Source organism: Crocodylus porosus, unplaced genomic scaffold, assembly GCF_001723895.1.
Source record: "Crocodylus porosus isolate Cpor-Errol unplaced genomic scaffold, CroPor_comp1, whole genome shotgun sequence".
In the NCBI taxonomy this organism is placed as follows: Eukaryota; Metazoa; Chordata; order Crocodylia; family Crocodylidae; genus Crocodylus; species Crocodylus porosus.
Genome location: NW_017728951.1, coordinates 45284715 through 45307891, shown reverse-complemented (window position 1 = coordinate 45307891; position 23177 = coordinate 45284715). Strand labels below are relative to the sequence as shown.

The window sequence follows — 23177 nt, the reverse complement described above, 5'->3', positions numbered from 1 at the left end:
CTGCCTCGCCTCAGAGAGAAAACACTGCCTGCCCTGCACCGTGCTCCCTCCCCTTAGGGATGCTGGTGTGGTGAGGAGTGAAACGGAGGAGTGACGAGCAGAGTGGGGTGGCCCTTGAGCAGCCAAGCGGTAACTTACCGCCGGTAAGCATCCTGTGCCAGCCCCGTGCCTCTGTTGTGTTCTGTGCCCAAAGTTTACAGGAAGCCGCAGCCCAGCTCCTCTCCAGGTGGGTGTGTCGCATTAAAAAGTTACTGAATGACAAGATTTTTTATTGTGTGTGGCCACTCACATGCATAGCTTGGAAGGAACCTTGTTTGGAACAACCATTCAGGTAGTTAAAGGCTGCTATCAAATCCCCACTTGGTTTTCTTTTCTCCATAGTAAATAAACCCAATTTCCTCAGCCTCTCTTCATAAGTCATGTACCCCAGCCATCAAACCATTTTTGTTGCCAAACTTGGGTTAGCTGAAGTCCAGTATATTTTTTTTCTTGAGGTATCTAGTTCATTTTCCTGAATGGACTGTCACCAGTCCATTCAGGAAAATGGAACTTTTAGTTCTCTGCTAGCCATTACTTTCAGAGTTTATGATATACATTTTATCCTTAATTTACCTCTGGATGGAAATACATAATTTCATTTGAAAACAATGACATAACCCCTCCCCTTCCCCCGCTCCCTCCAAGATCTATCAATGACAACAGTATTTTTTAGAATCTTTATTCTGGGGTATTACTCTACCTTTAAGATGAAAGGAGAAATAAGTTAATTGGAGTTCTGTATATTTTGCCATCACCAATCCATTCAGAAAAAATCTAAATTATTAGATTTTTCTCTTTCCTGTTTTATAATAAAAATATTATTTTTGGAAAAATCCATTCATATAGGTTAACTAGGGTGTCTTGGCAATTTAGTTCCCCTAACCAGTATTTAATCCTAAGCAAATGTCTGTGCCTCAATAGCGGTTATTATTCAAAACAGTTTGTTTATTTCTGTGGATTGTGTATATGGAAATCTGTATAGTTCCTTAAATATTGATTGCAAGGTCTGATTCATCCTGTCCACATTTATCAGTGAATAAGGTCCAGATATGCAAATGAAAAGAAAAGTAGCTTTTATTTTTCCCAGATGTTTACTTATCCAGTACTTTTAAAGTTATAATTATTAATATTAGAAAAACTGGCCCAGTTTTTAGGGACACCCTTTAGAATGAGGTATAACAAAAAGGGCAATATACATTTAAATTAGGTAGTTTAGTTAGTTAACTGAGATGCAAAGCTGTGAGATTCTGGAAAAATAACTGGCTTCAAGCTATTTTGTTAGTCTTCCTGTAATGTTCTTTGTTCACACATCCCGTATAATTGGCATATTAGTTCAGTAATGCCTGTCAGGAAATACCTTTGGGCATATGCTTCATAATATGCACAAAGTCTTAACGGTACAACTGTGCATCATGTCAGGTGTGGTTTCCTACTCATCACCATCTTCATCAGTTGCATACTTTCAGTTGTGGTACTTTCTCAAAGGGACTGGTAGAAAACACTGCTCCCAAGCCTAGAGTGTTTTAAAAATGTGATCTTTCAAGGTGTTTGTGCCTTCCTGCTCCATGCCAGGTGCCCTCAGCCTCCATGTAGGAGAGCAAAGCTGATCAGTACTAAGAGGACAGAGTTCTGCTGCCTGACTTGTACATTGCTTGTCCAGCACGGTTTGTCAGATTATCAGAAAGTCATTAGTATTGTGTTGGTCTGCTGTCACCAAAGGCAGGCTGGTGGCACATCATGATACTTTGCACATGGTCTGTTTCTAAATACTGCATTACAATCTAGGCTAGCTTTGTCTGTCTTTTCCTTTTGACTCCTCTTTGATATCCTTGACTTTTGCACGCAGAAGCCAGTTGAAGTAGTATGGCATTTTTACTTCAGTATCCACCAACAGCAAATATGAACTCCAGTGTGCGACTCATCAGTCAGCTTAGTGTTGATCCAACTCCTCTTTAATTTTCATTTCTCAGCTCCATACGGGCCAGCACTTACAGACAGAGGAGTTCCTGTGATATATCAGCTATATTAAAGCACATACCTCCATTGAAGCAAGGGTTTACTGATAGTACATGAGCTTCCTGAGGATTCTCAGCTGTGTGTTTTGTGTCTCTTGCTCTTGATAATTATCGCTTTGTTACATTGCGCTTCTCAGTGTAGGTTTATTCAGCAAATTAATTTGAGAGATTGTAAATTAAAAAATTATATAATTTATAGTCGCATTTTTATACATCTATTTGAATTAACTTTAGGTTGCACTGGATGGGTGTATAATAAATACATGTATATGTGGCAATATAATTAGACATCATAACTGCCAATGCATAGCACACAAAACTAGAGATGGAACCCTGAATCTTTGGTCATTAGAAGTCACTAGTAATAAAGGTCTTTATAAAACAGCCATCAGAGAGTCATAGACTCATGAGCATGTAACCAGGTCAATTTGAGCTAGCAGAGAGCAGTGATTTGCATATTTACTAGCTGGAGAATTTTAATTACAACTCTGAAATAGTGCTTTTCTTGGCTCTAGCTGTCAAACTGTTACTTTTACATACCTAAATGTTCTAAACCTTTACTCTGCAGGAAGCCCAGAAAATTAATGGCAGTGGGGACACCCAGGCTGATGGCACTTGCAAACCTACGGATGAAAAAGAAGAGACTGTGGCAGCAGAAGTGGGCTGGATGACCTCTGTAAAAGACTGGGCAGGAGTGATGATATCTGCTCAGACTTTAACTGGCAGAGTTCTTGTGAGTTTTCAGTGATTTCTTACATTCTTATTTAAAAAGAGTAATTGTTAATGTGAATTTTCTTGTTTTGCTCTGTTGTTTTGCTAATCAACTCTTTGCCAGACTGGTAACTTTCTCCCTTCATTATTTCTCTTTTGGAAATAAAAAAAGGCAGACTGGTTGTCATTGTGAAAGAAGTAAGTTGAGACAGAGATATGAAAGTCCATGTCTGCTGCAATACAAACTGGGGTGTTTTTGGGTGGGGAGGGGTTTCTAGCTCAGGCAAGTATTTTTTGTGGCAGAATTTTGCACCCGTTAATGGTGCTCAAAATTTAGCACTCTTCTGTTTGTGCTTTTACTACCTATCCAGGAATGTCCAATATTGTAAAACAAAATGTGCCTGTAAAACTGGAGTTTCAATTGATAAGCAGGCTCAACAAGTGTGTTTTTTTACATTCAGGTAGGATCTGTAGAACAGGACACAAATTGCATGTTCAATGTGAACTAACTTAGTTGCCACAAAAGTATGTGGATTTTCTTTTTTTATGTGCTCAGAAAAACTTGCTATGTAACGTGCTAACCCAGTTTAACCAAATGGAACTATGAGTCAGAAATTGAAATTATATAATGTGTCATTAAATGTACACCATTTAGTGTAAACCTGGGAAGTTGCACTCAAGGTCAGTTAGGTAACCCAACTATAAAATTAGTTGATATGCAATCCTCTGGGCCTCCTTCTGAAGCCCATGGAAGTCACAAGAAGTCTTTGAATTAGCCCACAGTGTTGTGCTTGATTTAGAACCTGGATGTTTTACATTCTACACCAGGCTTAAAGTTATGCAACCCCTGTGAAGCCAGTGGGCTAAATAGTATTCCAATGACATAACTGAAAGGAGAATTTTGCCCTTCATTGCTAATTTGGGGATTCTGCCCTATATTCTTGCAATAGGGACCTAAGATAAGGATTGTAATATTTGAGCTATTATTTTCCTTGTTTTCTGAGCATCTTCTGCTTCAAAATTATTGGGGGTGCGAGGGGAAAAAAGACATTTTGGGGGCTTGTAGACTGACAGTGATGACAGTACCTGGCCCAGCTTAATTGAGTCTGCTGGAGCATGATAATTACTGTACTCCAGCAGACTCCAGAGTTTCATGTATTAGCATCCCCATGTTGAAAAATGGCAGCAGGGGCACTTTAACTAAAGCTTGTTTGATGAGTTTTAGTTAAAGTGCCTCTGCTGCCATTTTTCAGCGCAGGAACACTGATACACAAGATGCTTTGGGCACTTTCATTAAAGTGGATCTCAGCACTGCTCTAATTAACGTGCAGTGTTTTCCACTCTTCCCCTCCTCCCCTCCACCCACTCTTGGAGCATGTGTGTAAATGCCCATAGACTGGTTTAAAAATGACAGAATCTAGTGTAAGATTTGCCCATCTCCACCCAACCAAAGGGCAAACGCATGTTCTCTTCACTACCGATCTAGACTATGCTGCTTACAGAAAACTGCATAGTTTAGATTGATTCTACCTTGGGCTTTTTGAATGTCTGTACCTAACCTGAGCAAGGATCAAAGCCTAGATGGCTTAGAGAAGTAATCATGAAGGATTAACAGACAAGTTTGTTTGGGTAGATGTGATATCTTTTATTAGATCAATTAAATAGTTGGAAAAATTATTCAAGTTTGGGGCACAAACGCCATTCTTCAGGCACAGGGAAAGCATGTTGGTCTTTGTACACTTTCCTGGATAGGAAAGCACACATGGTCATCAGGCTATGCTATTCAATAAAGAGCCTTGCCATGGGAGCATATCTCCCTTTAAAATTTCCTGGCCATGAAGTGCTTTGGTCCCCCAGTTAGCAGGTTGTATGTGTTCCAGATTGACAGGAGAAGTGGATGGAAGCCCTTACAGGAAGGTCAGAGGCAGCAGCTGCTTTGTCACCTGTTGAGCTGAGATGCTAAAGCTGCATTCTCGAAGCTTTGGGCTAAGATGCAGGGCTACAGAAAAATTACCATTCTAATATTTTCTTTTATTTGTTCTTATCTCTCTGCCTATATCTTAACATATGGTTACTGATCTCTTCTGCTTGCTCATGTTTTTTTTATAACTCCTGTTATCTTTAAAAACTTATTTATTATCAGTGATATAACTGCAATTCTAGAGCACCTGACCAGGCAGGGCTCTAAAATTTCTGAACATATGACTAGACAAAGGTGTGATTTTTTTTTTTTGTCTAGTTTGCAAAATCACCTCTGCTAAGAGCTGGCAAGACTTGGATGCAAAGTTAACTTTAGGGAAAATGGCACCCTTGGTGAACTTGTATTTTGGTGCCACCACAAGTCAGTGGTGCTGCTGCAGGCAGAGGCAGGTGGGAGGGTGAAGTGGGGGTGTGGTGGCAGGGTTGGGGGGGAGGGGAGCATGGTTGCCTAGGCAGGTTGCCCTGTCCCTGGTTTGTCCCTATTCCTAGCTGCCATGCTGCAGCTAGATTGCAGCTGTCCACCTGACCCACCACTGCCCATATGCCCATCACTGCTGCCCATGTGCTACTGCCCATGTGCCTCACCTTTGCTGAGGCCAGGGGTGATTGGGAGATCCCCAGTGCAGTTGTGTGGCCACCCCCAGCCAGGAGGGAGAGGGGGAAGAGGGGCAGGAGCAGCACAGCTGCCTGGGGAGGTGACTTTGTTCCCATATCAGATCCCCTGGGCTGTGGGCATTTCCCTGGCCCCATCACCTGCTTCACTGCCTAGCCCAGCTTCTCTTTAACAGCTGCTGGAGGCAGGGAAGCAGAGATCAGCTGAGGTGGGGGTAGAGCAGTGGTGTGTGTGGGTATGTGGTACCTCCCCGGCACCTTCCTAAGTAGAGTGCCCTAGGCAGTTGTCCACGTCACCCACCTCTAAGGCCAGCTTTGCTTGAATGAGACAGCTGCAGAGATGAGGTGCTGTAGGTCAGGGAAGTGACTCTTGGAACATCTCAGCCTGTTGTCAGGCGTATCTTAGTGGTCAAGCAGCAGACTGAAAAAAGATGGTTTGGGCTGAAGGACACCCCTGAAGGTGTGAGAACACTTCAGGAGCATGTCTCAAATCTGTATCTGACTGAATTCAGGGTTAGGGTGTTACATATAGCTTAAACCAATTTCCTGTGTCCTGTCTGACAGGGCAGTGGAGAGCAGTTGTTCACTCTCTTCTTTATGGCATCTTTTCAAAAATTTGAAAACTGCTACCCCATTAAAGATGCAGACATCTGTGGTATGATCTGCACTTACTCCATAAGGATCATCACCACAGGTAAATTTAAAATGGACATTTTATTTGGACATTTCTTTCACACTTAACATCAGTTGATTCTGCTTGCTGGCTTATTAACCTGTGGAACCCATCTCCTCTGTGGCTAAATACAAATCGGTAAAAAAACTGAGGTTTGAATGGATTGAATCTTTGCAGGTAAGTCTAAGCTGCATAGATTGAATTGATAAGCAAGAGATTCTGGAAATGCAGCCACGTGCCTGCAGTGGCCCGGGCCAGAAGCCAAGAGAGGAATAGGGGAGGCTGGAGCATGACTCCTTGCTCAGGTAGAGCACACATCTTGGTCTAAGGCTAGTTCACCTAGCCTGCAAGGCGGGATTTACAGGGGAGGCGTAAATCCCTGTACAGGGGATGGGGGACTGAAAGTTAACTTGAATCTGAAGGGGATCTGGGACTCTTAACCTAAATCAGTTAAGTTTGATACTACATCCATCCACGTTCATCTTACACCAGTTTTGGCCATTTTGAAAGTGTTTTACGTGAACCAAACTTCTGTTATGTTACAGATTTGAACTGGTTTCCAATTGCTTATTGGAATTTGTGTGTGACTTCTGTCCCTAGCCTGACTGCCTATTATGATATTGTTTTTAGATTTATCACTGACTTTCTCTGTGTGAGACTGACATATCAATCACTTTATGAAGAGTGCTGTATTAATTTTTTTTTTCATATACTTTCTTTACATTCCCTACAATAAATACGACAAAATCTTAAAGCCCTGATTCTTTCCTGGTCACTTTTTAAATTTATTTCTTTGCATGAGATAATGTGTTCATCAAGGAAGGAATTCACCCCAGAGTGGGGCTCTTATCTAAAGAACTATGCCCCACTTAAATTCTGAAGTGCATCACAGGTTTTATCCTTATGTCCTCTGGGCTGGGGTGGATATCATCATAAATGCAAACAATCTTGTATTAAGAATGAAGTGTATCATTAAGGCTTTGGGAGAGCCTTTTTTCAATTATAGTAATTGGTAATTTTATTAAGCTTTTATATTTTAAGTATAACATTGTCCCATGCAAGGAAGAGTATATTTCCAATGCATGATCTCTGGACATATGGTAGGGTCAATTTGCACATTATCAATTAATTAAATCCAAGATGCTCTCATGAACAGCATTTTGCTTCCTTGGATGCTATGAAGGGACTGCAGGATGCAGAGCATCAAAAAAGAAATCAGTGGAAGAGAGAGGGGAAAAAGGGGGCACTGCAGGGAGAAGCAAGGTAGCTAGGAGAGAGAAAGACAAAAATGTTTACCCCTATGCCCCTCAATGGTTTACAAAACATAATCCAGGTAATGGGATAAGAATTCATAGACTTGGTTTAGAGCAATAGTGATCAACTTTCTGGGTTTATGTGCCAAATCTAGTCACATCTCCACACTATCTGTCACCTGCCTGACCCTGTGCTGGATCCAGCCATGTGCTGGCATGACCCTGTGTACCAGATCCAGCTGTTTCCTGGTGTCATCTAGTGCTCAGGGCCACTTCATCTAGCCCATAGAGCTCCCCCCATCCCCACTGGGTCCAGAAATTTGACAATAGGAGAACGGCTAATAACAGTGTCATCACTTGCCTACCATCAAATGTTCAGACCCATGGGGAGACCCACAGGCTGGATGTTGCCTGTGTACCAGAGGTTGAACACCATTGGTTTAAACCATACTTTATGGGGCCCAGTCTGTGGCTGATTTCTTGTTCCTCAGTTTCCTGTTCAAGTTGGTTGTTCTGTTGTCTCTGAACAGCCACGTTGATGTTTGTGACTGAATGTCCAGGGAGAGTAGAGTATTCCAATGCAGGCTTGTGTGTCTTGCTGCAACTGATGTCAGATCAGCATTCATTCTTGCACTTAGGGATAGTCTCAGCTGTAGTCAGCCAAGGGGCACTGTAAGCTGGTGATGGTGTATATGAGGTTAGTAGAAGAGCAGATGATTGAACCTTGGGCACGATAATCCATGTTACTTGTTCAGATACAAGTGGCATCTGGGTCCAGAGCAAAGTTTAGTGCCTTGGTGAAAACAGGAATTAGGTTATCTGTTGTTAGAGAGACTCTGTTTGACGTTTAGAGACAGGCTTGTCCCACATGGCTGTTTTAAGATGGTTGTCATCTACTTGGGATGTTAACTTTCTCATGTACCTAAGTTTAGCTGGACTAGCACAGAGTGCTTTAGTGAATAATCAGTTCAGAATTCAAGATGCATTAGGTTTACGTGGACATATGCATGTCACACATTTCAGAACCTTGATGGGTGCTAAGTGGTTCACAGAAATGTGTTTCTAATGTCACTATTAATTAACTTTCTGGTAGTATTAACTTTCCATGAGCAGTTAAGCCCAGTCACATGTTCCCTAAAATATTTTTGGGAAATGAACATGGCTGAACCAAGTATGATATTATCATAAAAAAAATTGTAGGAAAGTATTTTGAATCACACATGAATTACTAATTTTTGTTTACATGTAGAAATTTCTGTTCCATTAAAAAAGAAGCTGATGGCCTTCTAGGGATGTTGAGAATCAAAATTAGATGAGGGAAAGCTGTAGCTGAAGAAATTATATTACCTTTCACACTGTAGGCCAGGCTTTAAATGAAAATCAATCTTGCATGTTCACTTTTAAATAGTCTTTAGGAAGTGGTCCACTGAGCAATGTCTTCAGAAGAAGAGTCATAATTGATTTTTAGTGCAGCAGGATCATCTGAAAGCTGTTGTATAACTGATGTCTGAATTTATTTAGGAAGTGAAGGAGATAAGTTAGCCAAGTGTAGTGTAAACATCAATATAAAGTAGAGCTTCATTAACATTTTCTTTTCATAGAAAAATATGGCTTTATTATTGTCTTACCCAGGCAGTGGAAGTGAATTGCTGCAGAGTACTACTGAGGCAGCTAAATTAAATATTCTTTGGATTTACTTCTGTTAAACCCAACTGCAGTCTAGCTTTCAGCTTTTTCTTGAAAACTTCATTAAGTATCTTTTGTATGTCTTTGCTTGAAACAATATTTTACTTGAAAAATGTTATAGATATTTTTTATTAGGCAAGGGTCAATAGACTGCACAAAAAAGGCTATCTTAAAAATCTAGATCAGGGAACTTCCCCCAGTCTTGCAGCTGTTAAAGCCATTTGGAATTTTTCCAACAAAATTTGTAGGATTTATTGTTTCTTTTTGTTTGGGGGAGAAGATTTGGGAGCGGGGGAGATGGGGAATGTTGATTTGGAACTGGAACTGATCATGAGAATCAGTTTTGTTCAACTTCTTTTGGGGAAAAAAAATCTCATGAACATAATACAGTGTTTGCTGATGTCTTTCAAAATCATCAGAAAGTTGGGGGGGATCACTTGTTGTTGTGTTTTGAAATGTAAGCTAAGAATGTCAGTTAATAATACTGTGATATTATTTTTCACAAAGGTTAAAATTGAAGTTAAGCCTTTAAAAATGTTGAAACAAAACAATTCAATTTGCCTGAAACTACATTTTCATTGGAATTTTGATTGGAAAACATGACATTTTAAAGTTCAATTCCTTGAAAATTTTCCTAGGATGGAAAATTATTTCCTGATCAAATCAACAGAACTTCTGTAGGAACAGGGAATATCATTTCTGTTCTACTGCTTCCTAGTTTGTTGCAAACACTGCAGGAAGGCATGGTACTGACTGTTCATGAAATTTCCTTAGAAGGGATTCCAAACTGTAGAATGGCAAAGTTTCTGTATATTGTCAATACACCTAATAAAAAAGTAATTTTCTATGAGCATTTTGAAAGATATCATTTTTTTCTGAATGTTTTACTTTTCATTAACACAAGTGAAAAAAATACTTGAACTGAAATAAAAATTATACTTACTTTTTTGGTTTTTTGAGTTTCCTTCCACCCCAATAAAAATGGAGGGGGAAGTAAGAAAATGGAAGAGGAAACCAAAAGTTTTCCCCAAAATTACATTTTTAGTTTGAATCAAAACTAAATGAAGTACTATATTTCAAACAAAAATTGACAAACTTTGAAATACACAGTTTCCTACCAAAATTTTGTCTGTATGCATTTGTGTGAAAACTTAAAGAAGTAGAACTGGAAAGGATCTATCTCCAGGAATCATCTAGTCCAACCCCCTTCTTGAGGCAGGACCATCCGTATCTAAACTATCCTATACAATCCATATTCTAAACGCTACATAAAAATACCATCAACCCTGACACAATGTAGATCTAAGACTTAACCTGTCACAGATAAAGCAGGGGAACCATGCCAGCCAATGTCTTGCTTCTATAAAATGTTGTCACTATATGCTCAATGGGTCCCAGGTAGAGGGCCACGCTCTCTGCTACAGAGGAAAGCAAATGCCGCCACAGTCCATACCAATCTGACCATGGGGTAAAATTGCTTCCTGATCTCTGACCCTTAGCGAAGGGGCAAGACACTGTAACCAGGAACCTCTGGCTTTAGTCCCAGCAGAAGCATTGGCACTATCCAGTCAAAGTCCCCTGCCTTGGCTGTAGCCAACACCCAGTGCCTCTGAGGAAGGCTTAAAAACACCCAGACACATGTAGCAGAAGGGAGGAGTGGGGGTGATTACGGCAACTAGTGTAAACCAGAAGCATGGGAAATACCCATAATAGAACATAGACATGGCTACTGTCCAACCTCTTGAACACCTCCAGTGATGAAAAGTCCACAACTTCCCTAAACAGTCTGTTCCACTGCCTCACTATTCTAACAGTAAAGAAATCCAAACTTTGCTGCAACTTTAAGCCATTGGTACATGTCCTCCTCTCTGCAGCAAGAGAGAAAAGGTACTTTCCTTCTTCAGGTACCTTAAGACTGCTATCATGATCCTTCTTAAGTGCTTTTTCCTCAAGCTGAACATGTCTAGCAAGCTCTTTCAGTCCTTCCTCATATGACTTGCTTTTCAAGCCCTTGATCACCCTTGTTGCCTGCCTCTGGACCCTAACTTTTCCATGTTCTTTCAAAATGTGAAGCCCAGAACAGCACAGTTTTCTAGTTGAAGCCTAACCAGTGCTGAGCAGAGAGGCACTAACACTTCACACTTCTACTGATACATCACAAAATTGCTTTTACCTTTTGTGCAGCTGCATTACACTCCAGACTTGTATTGAGTCTGTGATGCACCAAGTGCTTTTCCATAGTGCTGCCATCCAGCTAAGTGTCACCCATTTTACATTTGTGTTTTTGATTATTCTTTCCAAGGTGTAGTCCTTCACTTTTGTCCACATTTAACTGCATCTTTTTAGCTCTAACTCAACTTTTTAATCTGTCAAGATCCTTTTGAATTGTATTTGTGTCCTCCAACGTGCTTGCAGGCCTTCCCAGTTTTGTGTCATCTGTATACTTCCTCAAGAAGTTTTTTATGCCAGTGTCCAAATCATTAATAAACAGGTTGAACATCACCAGGTCCAGGAGAGATCCCTGTGGGACTCCACTTGAAACATTCTGCCAGTCTGACATTGACCTGTTAATAATTACCCTTTGCTTGTGGCTATTAAGCCAGTTATCTATGCATCTTTTAGTAGTTTTATGTAGCCCACATTTCTCCAATTTGTTTGAGACAGTTGTGCGGGACCTTGTCAAAAGCCTGCCCAAAGTCCAGATGCACTGTATGCACAGCATTGCCCTCATCCACCTAAGTAGTCACTTTGTCAAAGAAAGAGCTCAAGTTTGTTTGATATGTATCATTGCAAGCCTATATCTGGATCTGTAAACAGTAGGTCTCTTATCTGTGTAAGGAAACAAAGATGTGCAGGGAGGCTTATCATTGTTCTGAGCATCAGGAACTAGCTATTGACAAAAAAAATACATTTCATCTGGCCAAACATTCTGGTTGGTGTCTGAGCACACAGGGTGCCATCTGCCAATGTAGGAATATAGCTTCATCTCAGATCATTGTGCAAAATATTTCATATTACTGTGTTCTTCTAATACATGATTTACTTTGTGTAGCAAAAGTGTGTTCAATGCTTTTAATCTCTTCTGTTGTGTATTTCTAGGTCCATCTACTGCCAGTTCAAAGAATCAGTTTATATTCCCCATTTTTAGACAGCTAATCCCTCCCCTCCTTTTAACTAGAAAGGTTAACAGATTCATTAACTGCATTTATACAATAATGGATATGGAGGAGAGTACTATTTAAACTGATTTAAATATCTTTAACTGACATTTATTTAAAATTAAACATTTTAATATACAGAAAAGAAATACATCTTAGACTTTGTTTCCCATTTCAATTTTGTTTTCCTCTTCATCTTTCTTTGTTACAATCATTATTATTTGTATTACCATAGCACTTGGAAGGCACATTGTTCTGTATCATCTTGAGGCCCAGAATGAAGTGAGACAAATATTCAATACTATGTAAAAGAGTATAAGATGTTGTCTTAGTTCAAAAGCACAAGCTGAGATGCTACTGTATAAAGCCTGCTGTGATCAACAGAAATGGAAATGTGAAACCTCAGGTTACTTCCAAAGTGCATCTTGATTGTTATCACCTTCTCCCTTCTGTTTGTATTATTTATTTTCCCTGCATGTTCCCTGAAGAGGAAACACGCTTCAGTTGTGAAATGTATGAAATGTGTTTGGACAATGTTCATTACATGAGACAGCTTTTGATTTTAGTGACATGATCTAAGATGGTTTTGAAAATAAATAAATGAATATGAAAAGGTGCTGTAAGATTTATAGGTGGAAATGCATTCTTTTTCTGGGGGTTCTGCTTGTAGACCATAAAAGGTCTTCATAGATAATGAAGGCAGCCATTTCAGTTGTTCATGTAGCATAGATAGATGGCAAATACTATTCATTTCAATATTAAACACACTATTCAAGTCAAAGTAAATCTTCCTTCTAATTCATTGAGGAGTATTAGAGTGTTTTTTTTTTTTAATTATGGTAGCCCAGGGAGTATGCATGAAACATGATTTGTTTGGAAATAACTTTTATTGGACCCACTGTGTAGTAGGCAGAGATATAAAGGCATGGTTTCTGTGGGGCAGAGCTGTGCTGCTATCCAACGTGTCCACAGGCAGCAAATAGTGGAATGACCTTCAGGGAGGGTTAACTGTGAAATTACCATGTCAGCTGGATGTCCAATTCTAGACTCCTAAAGCCAGTTTTATTCTCCCAGCTCAGCCAAGGTGTATGCTCAAAAGGAGGGCAGAGAAAGCAATTCAGGGATGTCCTCAAGGTCAACTTAAAAATGCAACATCGATGTCACCTCATGGGAGACTATTACCCAGGATCACCCCAAGTGGAAGAAGAGTCTGTTGCAGGGATCTCAGTACTTTGAAACCTCACAACAATGACAGGAGATGGAAAAGTGGGAGCAGTAGAAACAGCACGTTGTGGACAAAATCAAGAATCCAGTGCCACCCACCCCACATGGAAACACATGTCTGATCTACAGTAGAGTCTGTCTAGGATCCTGGATAGGCATCACCAGCCATCTTAGGACACACGCATAAGACAATCATCATCAACTGCGAAGGATTGTTGAAGAACAGCAACAGCAAAGACAAACTTTAGGGCAGGTAGTTGCTTGCTATAGGTCTGGTAAAGAAACAGATACAGCCTAAGTTAAATATCCAGTGGAACATTACTTTTGTTTACCCCTTTTTGTAAATGAAAGTGGTCATTTAAGAAGGGAAGTGAGCTGTAAACCTGTTGAGCAAAGAAGTTAACATAAGTAGTTACAGAGCAAGTAAAGAACAGCTGAAATGGAGAAACCTAATTATGTAAAAGAGTAAGATCACTCAAAAGGTAAGAGGACTGTTACCACTTTCATTTACATAATGGGATTAAACAAAAGTAATTGTTCTGCTTGGCATTTACCTTAAGCTGTATCTGCTTCTTTCCTACACCTGAGGAAAGGCACTTAGTGTCCTAAGGCTTGTCTAACATCTCAGTCAACTATGTAGTTGGTCCAATAAAAGATATTATCAAATGAATCCTGCTTAATTAATGCAGGAACAGCTTGCTCTGAGCATTTCACACCTCATTAATGTTAGTTACTCTGAGCCTACTTTAGCCTCTTCGCAGTTGTTTGCACCTCATTAAGACTCCTTACATTGTTACTAGCCAACCTTCTATATAACGGTAGTTTTGAAATTTAACTGGAGCTAGTTCTTTTCAGAGCTGATAATAATACAGTACTGCAGTCAGTTGAGATATGTTAGAAACTGCTCACTCAGCCTGTTGGCCAAGTTTCTGATTATCAGGTGAGCCTATTCTATGTTGCTTAGCATGTATTTGATGTGTTTTGTCATTCTCCCCCACCTGTTGTTTAACAGAGGGTGCATCTATATGCACTATTAATTTGATACAGGCTTACTGTACAGCAAAATACTGCACAGTAAGCCTTGCTGGGGATCATGTCTATATGTGCATCCTATTAGGAGCAAACCTGCTCCCAATGGGAGCAGCCTGGTACAGGGCTGCTCCTGCCCTGCTCTGCCCTAACTGGGGGGCAGGGGGGAAGGGGGGCAAAGGGGCCAGTCTTGATGTGCACCAGGCTAAGAGAATCTGCCTGCTGCAGCAGCAGCTGTCTCCTGGCCCCATGGACATCAGGAAGGGCCCTGATACACACAAGGCCAGGAGACAGCTGCTGCTGCAGCCTGCAGAGCTCTCCTGACCCCATGCACACTGGGAACACACAACTGCCAGCGAACCCCTTGCCCAGCAGGGAATCTCCACCCAGCAGCAGATGGGCTGAGAGCTGTCCCACTCCTGGGGCAGTTGCTGGTGAGCCCCTAGCTAGGCAGAGATTCCTGTCCAGCTGAGAGCTGTTCCACTCCTGGGACAGCTGCCAGCGAGCCTGCAGCCCAGGAGCCGGACAGCTGCCAGCCAGCCCCCTGCTGGGCAGGAATCCCTGCCTAGCTGGGGGCTCACCGGCAGCTGCCCCACACTTGGGGCAGCTGCTGGCCAACCCTAGGCTGAGCAGGGAAGCAGAGAGCTCCCCAGTCCCAGAGCCGCTGGTCTCCCAGCTCCTGTGGGGAGCCAGGAACCATGCAGTACCAGGACACTGGGTGGAAGAGAACTACCCTATCTGGAGCTGATTGGCTTCTGGGGGTGCTGGGAGCGGAGTAGTACCACGATTGGGGACAGATAACTCCCCCATCCTTTGTGGCCCCCTGCTGGTGTGGCTGACCAGAGCCAGTTTGCTCCCAGTCAGCATCTACACGAGCACTACTGTGCAGTAACTACTGTGCAGTTAATCTAGTACCTGCGTTTTCAGGTAGTAGTACCTATATTAGTCTACTGCGCAGTAGACTAATTTACTGCACAGTAAGTGCCACTCACATGTAGACAATAATGCTTTACTGCGCAGATTAGTTTACTGTGCAGTAAAGCATCTCATGTAGATGCACCCAGAATGTAGCAGTAATAAAACCAAGAGTGTTTTAAAATAATAAAATTTTTGCATAAAGCAGATGATGCTAAGAGCTATAGATATAAGTGAAAACAATACCCTTGATATCTTTTGTAGAATTTTTAAATTGCTTGACGGAATTATGTCCCTATTATGGAAATGTCTTGGGTTGTTTAAAATTCTGTACCAAGGCTACCCCTCATCATTACTTTAGATAGGACTGCTTTTAGCCTCCTCTCTTTCCATATAATACCTTTCAGGTTTTCTTTCCTCTTAGAACTAATAACATAATAAAACAGGTAGCTCTGTTTTACAAAACCCTGGTGTTCTCATGTGTTCATTGTATAAACTAACTCATTTATTGCAAAAAAGCTGATTCAGGAAAACCAGTTATTTTGGCTAAAATGCATGTTTCCTTTATTTAAAACACTGTATCATTTGCTTTCCATTTGCTTCCCCAGAGGTGCATTAAAATTGGTATTGGAAATGCCTGTATGGTAAATGGGATTTAATCTTGTAAGTATCAAAGTTGCTTTTAACAAGTTTTTGAAATTTGCTTTTAACAAGTTTTTAAAATTTTTATTCACAATCTAAGAGAGTTCTTATTTAATCCAGAATTGTACATTCAATTTAAGAATATTCAACCTGTTTGTGGTGCCATGGGTACTGAGTGGCATAAAGATTATATTACAATAAAGAGTCTAAATTTGGTGTAAAATCTCTTAAGAGATTCAATCACATTCAAAATTAATCTCAAACAGAAAACTATTAGTTATGCACTGCTGCTGGTTCCCAAATGATTTTTGTAAAATTATTTGAATGAAAGAAAAGTGATCCCCTGAATAGTGTAATGAAAGGAGATACTGTAAAAGATAAAGTGGCTCAGTGTATTGTTGCAGTCATTACAGCCTTATTGAAGAAGGAGCTGTACAGTGTAACGAATCAGTGTGACATGACTTTTCCTTAAAAAGAGTCATTTGGTGGTTGTGGTAGGGAGGGCCTATGTCAAAGTATTGGTAGGAAGCCCAACAGCTTCCAAAAGTGTTACTGTAGCGTGTTGATGTGTAGAAATGTTTATCTAAAAGTAAACATAAATCTACTGCTGTTGAATTGCATTAATTGTTTGTTTTTTGTTATTATACTGCATATTCAAGTACAGCTTATTCAGGAAACAAATGTAAAGTAGCATTCCTTTAGATTCTGCTTGAACCTTCTGCTCAACTGCAGTCCATATTGTTTCTCTTTGTCACCTTTTTGTTCAGCTTCATGCTTTATCTTATGCCATCTACTATGGTGATATTAAGACCAAATCTTATTAAAATAGCCAGACTTGTCTGTCTCATCATGGTATTCATATTACACTCAGTGGTATGTACATGACCACCTTCCAGTACATAGTTCACCATAAGCTTATAGCATAAATAGCTGTGTCATTTTTTTCTTCTCTCTTGCTTGCCCTCCAGTTTTCTAAGCAACTCTTTTAGGTGCCACTTTACAGCTCTTCTCAACACTTTTTTTCATTTGCTGGGAGAGGATGAAATTACAGTTTACAAAATGGAAGCTAGATGTTCACTGCTTGTAGTTGGAATATTAGAAATAACACAAATTTCAACTCCCCTCCTATCCCCCTCTCTGTCCACCTCTACATATAGTGGGAAGTAGTTGCTAATATTTTTTTCTTTACTGGCTAGGATATCTACAGTTGTTATGGAAACAAGAAGCTCTCTGTAGAGCTTCTAGCAAAAAAGAAACTGAGTTTTTAAGAAATCATGCCTTGTCTGTGGAACAGCTTTATCAGCTTCAGCTGAGACAAGACTTCCTACCTGGTTCTGCTATAGTGGTCATTATGTCAATTGCTTACCCAAGAGCAAAAAATGGCAGAGCAATTTTTTCACTTGTTTTCTTCTATTTTAACACATGACCTGTAAATGGATGGCAGTTAGATGTGCTTTATTTTTCTCTCTTGTGAAATCCTCTATATGGCTTTTACCTGCTGCCTTGGCTCAGGGACTCCCTAGCAAATAATATGAATGGGAAAGGCATGAATTTGTGTTTATCAGGAATCCCTAACTAAATACTGTCTGGGCACTGGTGAATGTCAAAAGGGGGGGATTCCAGAGTACAGGGGTGACTTTTAAATACACTATTTTAAAGGGGGACAGATTTCTTTGGGTAAATGTGATATGTTTTATTAGACCAACTAAATAGTTGGAAAAATTGTTCTTTGCAAGCTTTTAGACACAAATAGCCTTTTAAGGGCATAGGTAGTCTGCTATTGTTTTGTGTTCTGGATGAACTAGAAGCTAATATGCAAAATGCAGCTCTGTGAAAATGCAAATGCCTTGCGGTGAGGATCAGAGGCCATGGGAGGTGGGAGGCTAGAGGTGGGGGGGTATCTTTTATTAGACCAACTAAATAGTTATAAAAATTGTTCTTTGCAAGCTTTTGGGCACAAACACCATTCTGCAGGCACAGGGAAAATCTGTTGGTGTTTGTGTGCTTTGTGTTTCTACCCAGGAAAGCATACAAAGACCAACACACTTTCACTGTGCCTGAAGAAGGGCATTTATGCCTGAAAGCTTGTAAAAAAAACAATTTTTTCCAGCTATTTACTGAGTCTAATAAGTAGCTAGATTGGTCCCATGTGCACACGTGATTAGAAAAATGTTTTGTCATTTTCAAAGGATTGCTCAAGTTCTCCAAACTATTGGCAGTGCCATTTGACCCGAGACAGCTTTGCTTTCCAGTCGATACTTGTTCTACAAACTAATGCCTCCATAGATGAAAGAAAACCCTAGCCCTAACTAGTATTCCCTCTAATCTGTGTGGTGTGCACTACCACATAGGTGTGCCTGGCAGCGCAGTATGAGCATGCCTCTGTGGCTGCACGCACCATGCAGTTTAGGGAATGCTAGTCCTAATTCAGTGTATTGCTGATTCTTGGAACTGGATAATTTAGTGCTACAATGAAAAGTCTAGATGTTCTAACTAGAATTTTCAAAGGAATTTATTTAAAAAAAATAGGAGCCTAACTTCCACTCCCTTCAGTCAGAGTCACGTTGCCTAACGCTCTCTGAGGCTCCCATGAAAAATGCAAGCGTTTAATGTTTATAGTAGCTTCTGTCTAGGGCCTACCAACTGAATTGAATGTTGTATTGAAGAGTAGCTGAATTGGCATTTCTTGTTGAAGTAAGCAAACCTACCTACCTGCCTAAAATAAATTGATTTTTCTCTGTAAGCATATAAAGTATTAGAGATTTGTTGAAAACAACATCAAGTAAAAGCACCCAGGAGGAAAGTGTAGAGGGGCAATGTCACAAAACGTGTAGATGTGGTAATGGTGGTAGCTTTTTTTCCTTTGATTTTTTTTTTTTTTTTAAATCACTGAAAATAAGCATGGTGCTGTGCAAAGATTAGGAAAAATGCAAAATTTAAAGAATAACAGTATATTTTTAATGTGTGTAATTGAAGTGGATTTTTCTGGGAGATTATTAGCATAGCTATATATAGCATTTTTTGTTTCTTCAGGATATTGTAACTATTTAGTTTGAGTCTCCTGCTGCTGCTTTCCTGGTTTCTTTTAATTAAGGAGATAAGGAGTTTCTTTCTTTTTTTAAGGAATAAAATCCAGACTAAAGCCCCACAGGCATCTAAAATAAAATTCAGCACCATAAAAATTATTCAGGTCCCTTTCTTTCTCCTGTTGAGATCAATGGCAGCTGTGTTTTTGACTTTTTAAAATGAGCACAGGCTGAGGCTGGTGCAGTGTAAATCAAGTCCTTTTATTTTTCTTCTGCATTTGAAGGGTTGGTGCATGTCAACTTTTGTCCATTTTTTCCAAGGTTTTGTTTTCTCGGAAGATGGCCAGATGAGTCAGTACGAAATTTTTCAAGGACATCCCGAGAAATACAGACCTGAAAGACAGGCACTGACCCAGTGACTCAATTAGGTCACGCAGTGTCAGAGGGCAACTTCTCATAAATGTTGGTTCTTGTTGGCTTTGTGTGCATATCTCTCCCAAATTGGCTGTAGAGATTCATACACTGTGCTCCTGAGGTTCTTAGATAAAAAAGCTGTCAGTCAGAGGACAACTATGCAACATTCTCTGGGACTTAAGGGTTGGTGTTGAGTTGTGTGATTGGCTACTGCATCCCTGGCACAGAAAAAGAGAATTCCACTATGTAAATCTAATTTTCAGTTGGCCATATTAGCCAACTTTAGAATAATAAAAAATGTAAACTGGAAGGGACCTCAGGAGGTCATCTAGTCCAACCCCCTACACAAAGCAGGACCATCCTCAAATATATTATCCCAGCTAAAGGTTTGTTTAGCTCGCTCTTAAAACTCCCCAAGAATGGAGGTTCCACAACCTTTCTGGGTACCCTGTTCCAGTGTTTTACTACCCTCCTTGTGAAAATTTTTTTCCTAATATCTAACCTAAACAAATGTCCCTTGCTGGAACTTGAAACCATTGCTCCTTGTTCCATCATTTGCCACCACTGAGAACAGCTCCATCCTCTTTGGAACCAACCTATCAGATAGTTGAACGCTGCTGTTAATTTCCCCTTCAGTCTTCTCTTCTACAGACTAAATAAACCCAGTTCCCTAAGCCTCTCTTCAGACGTCATGTGCCCCAGCCCCCTAACCATTTTAATGCCCTCTACTGGACTTTCTCCAATTTGTCCACAGCCTTTCAGTAATGGGGGGCCCAAAACTGGATGCAGTACTCCAGGGCACCTATACACAAGTGCAGAATCTGCTCCAATGCACTAGAATTCCAGCATCTTGGAGCAGACTCAATTAATCAAGTCTGCTGGAGCGTGGCAGTTGCTGCACTCCTAGAGCCTCCTGCATCTTGGTGCTTGGTCCAGTAATTTTCAATATCTTTATTAATGATTTGGATGTATTGGTGAAGAGCTTGTTCACCCCACTACACAGGTGCAACTTTAAAGCATAATATATGACAAGCTACCCTAACAGGCTCACTTGCCAACTTCACAGATGACATCAAGTTATGGGGAAGTGTGGTCATGCTTGAAGATAGGCTACAGATACAGGTGGACATAAACAGGCTAGCAAGTTGCGCAGATCGGAACCTGATGAAGTTAAACATCGAGAAATGTAAAGTGCTCCACCTCGGGACAAGCAACCCACAACACACATATAGGCTTGGTGGCACCAAACTGACCAGCACCACAAATGAAAGGGACCTGGGAGTAATAGTAGACCACAGTATGAATATGAGCCGGCAATGTGATGCTGTAGCCAGTAGGACAAATAATACTCCTGGCATGCATTAATCGCTGCATCTCCAGCAAAGCCAAGGAGGTGATTCTTCCACTCTACTCAGAATTAGTGAGACTGCAGGTGGAGTACTGCACCGAGTTCTGGGCACCGCACTTTAACAAGGACGTGGACAAGCTTGAGAGAGTCCAAAGAAGAGCCACCCATATGATCAGAGTCTTATAAAGCAAGCCATGTGAGGAAAGGCTGAGGGATCTGGGACTCTTCAGTCTGAGGAAAAGAAGGCTGAGAGGGGATGTGGTAGCAGCTTACCATTACACTAGGGGAGTATATCAAGGGCTCGGTAAGCAACTGTTCACCAGGGCACCCAAGGGGAAAACCAGGAGTAATGGCCACAAACTCCTGGAAGACTGATTCAGGTTCAACATTAGGAAAAACTTCTTCAAGGTCAGGGTGTCCAGACTGTGGAATAAGCTCCCTTCAGAGGTGGTGCAATCACCTATCCTGGAAATCTTCAAAAGGTGCCTAGACAGACCCCGAGTTATCTTTCCTGCTTGGTGCAGGGGGCTGGACCTGCTGATCTTCTGAGGTCTCTTCTGGCCTTACAATCTATGACCCTCATGTATCAGGTTCCCTGTGCTTAAAAGTGGTGATGGGGGCACTTGATCCAAAGCTTGTTGAACGAGCACATGCAAAAGTGCCCCCAGAATAGAGGGAAATAATCACTTCCCTCAATCTGCTGGCAGTGCTCCTGCTAAAGCAGCTTGGTACAGAATGCTGTTAGTCTTCTTGGGAACAAGGGCACACCACTGAATCGTATCAGTCTTATTGTCCACATGTCCTTTTTTGCAGACCTGCTTCTCAGTCAGTTGGTCCCCAGCTTGTACCAATGCATGGGATTGTTCCATCCTAAGTGCAGGTCTTTGCATTTGTCCTTATTGAACCTCATGAGATTTCTTTTGGTTCATTCCTCCAATTTGTCAAAGTTTCTCTGAATCTTAGCCCTGTCCTCTAGTGTATCTATTATCTCCTCCTCCCCTCCCCCCAGCTTGGTGTCAGCTGCAAACTTGCTGAGGGTGCACTCCATCCCATCTTCCAGGTCATTACATTTGCTCTGGAGTGATGCAGAGATGCTTTAATAGCGTTGAGAATTTGGCGCAGAATGTTGGCACAATCATTGTTTACTGACTGCATCTAATTAAAAGTGCTGTTGATCAAAAATAAATTCTCTTTTAGTTTATGAATCTTCTGAAAAGAGCTCAGGTTATAATTATTCCTACAGTAATTTACTGGAGACATTGAAGCCTAATTACTTTACCATGAGCTCAATACTATTTTAGAAATTTTTAAATAACATGGAAAAGGTAGTTGATGAGAGAGAGAGAATTTTAGACAGTAACGGGGATTTTCTCAAGTGCATTGTGTGCTCTTGTGATATAGGAAGAAATGTAAGTGTCCATATTGTGCTTTGATAATTACTTTGCTACAAGTTGAAAAGATATCTTGCTAAATATTTCAATAAAATAAAAATAAACTGTTAAAAATGATTAACATACCCATGTTATAGAATACAGTGTAGTGAATTTTAGAGGAAAAATCATGTCAGTTAGAAAATGTAATTTTAGTGTGCTCTCTTACTAGTTTTCTTTTTTGAAGGTGTACATAACTTCTATCAACACTTATGGAGATTATGCATGTGTACAAATAGGAAAATGGTGTATTTTCCTTGAAAAGTAAACACCTATAGATTCTGCAGTTGTCATCAAATATCAAGATTCATGTTTAAATTTGTTTTTACGTCTTATGCTTTGTTTTGTGCCCTAAACTTACTACTACCACATAAATTCTGAGTCAGGTAGACATTATGTCATTATGTTTTTACTGGTATAAGTGATCAGAAAGTGCTCTATATCCATAACAGAACAGAAGTTTGGCACACACAGACTGGTTTAAAATGGTGGAACCAATTTAAAGTAGGTCTGGATTAATGGACACTCAAATTTAGTCGATTTAGGTTAGACTGGTGAAATGAACTTTTGTCCACTGGCATCCCAAGCTCCTTTGTGGCCCCTTGCTAGCCCCCACTCACAGAAAGGTGTGCTAGCATTTGTCTTACACTCAAGTTCTCTGGCTGAGTGCCCAGCGGGCCCTGCCCCCAGGCTGTCACAGAGCCGAGTCAGCACAGATGCTTTCCGGCATGAACCCTTTCCACAGTGCCGCCTCCTGCCCAGATGCAGGCAGCTGTCAGCCACAGGCAGGCAGGACAGAGGCAGGGAAGGAAGGCACCTGTCCCTGCATGAAACCCATCACACAGCAGGTACACACAGAATTGACACTGAGCCCCAGAGAACCCCTGCAAGCGGGCACAGCACCACAGAGGTCAATCGGGCTGCCGAACACAGGCGAGCAAGTCCCCCTCATGCTGACACATTGTCTGTCAGCCACAGGCATCTGTCAGCTGCAGATAGACATTGTTAGTGGGGAATGCTTG

At 40.9% G+C, this 23177-nt stretch overlaps 1 protein-coding gene across 1 annotated transcript in view; it reads left to right on the top strand.

The window, feature by feature from the left end:
• KCNMA1 (potassium calcium-activated channel subfamily M alpha 1) overlaps positions 1–23177 on the top strand; it is a 997979-nt gene that overhangs the window by 237698 nt on the left and 737104 nt on the right. The window contains exon 2 of the mRNA XM_019555536.1: positions 2623–2787. Within this exon, the coding sequence (XP_019411081.1) occupies positions 2623–2787 (165 nt within the window). The remainder of the gene's footprint in view (positions 1–2622; positions 2788–23177) is intronic.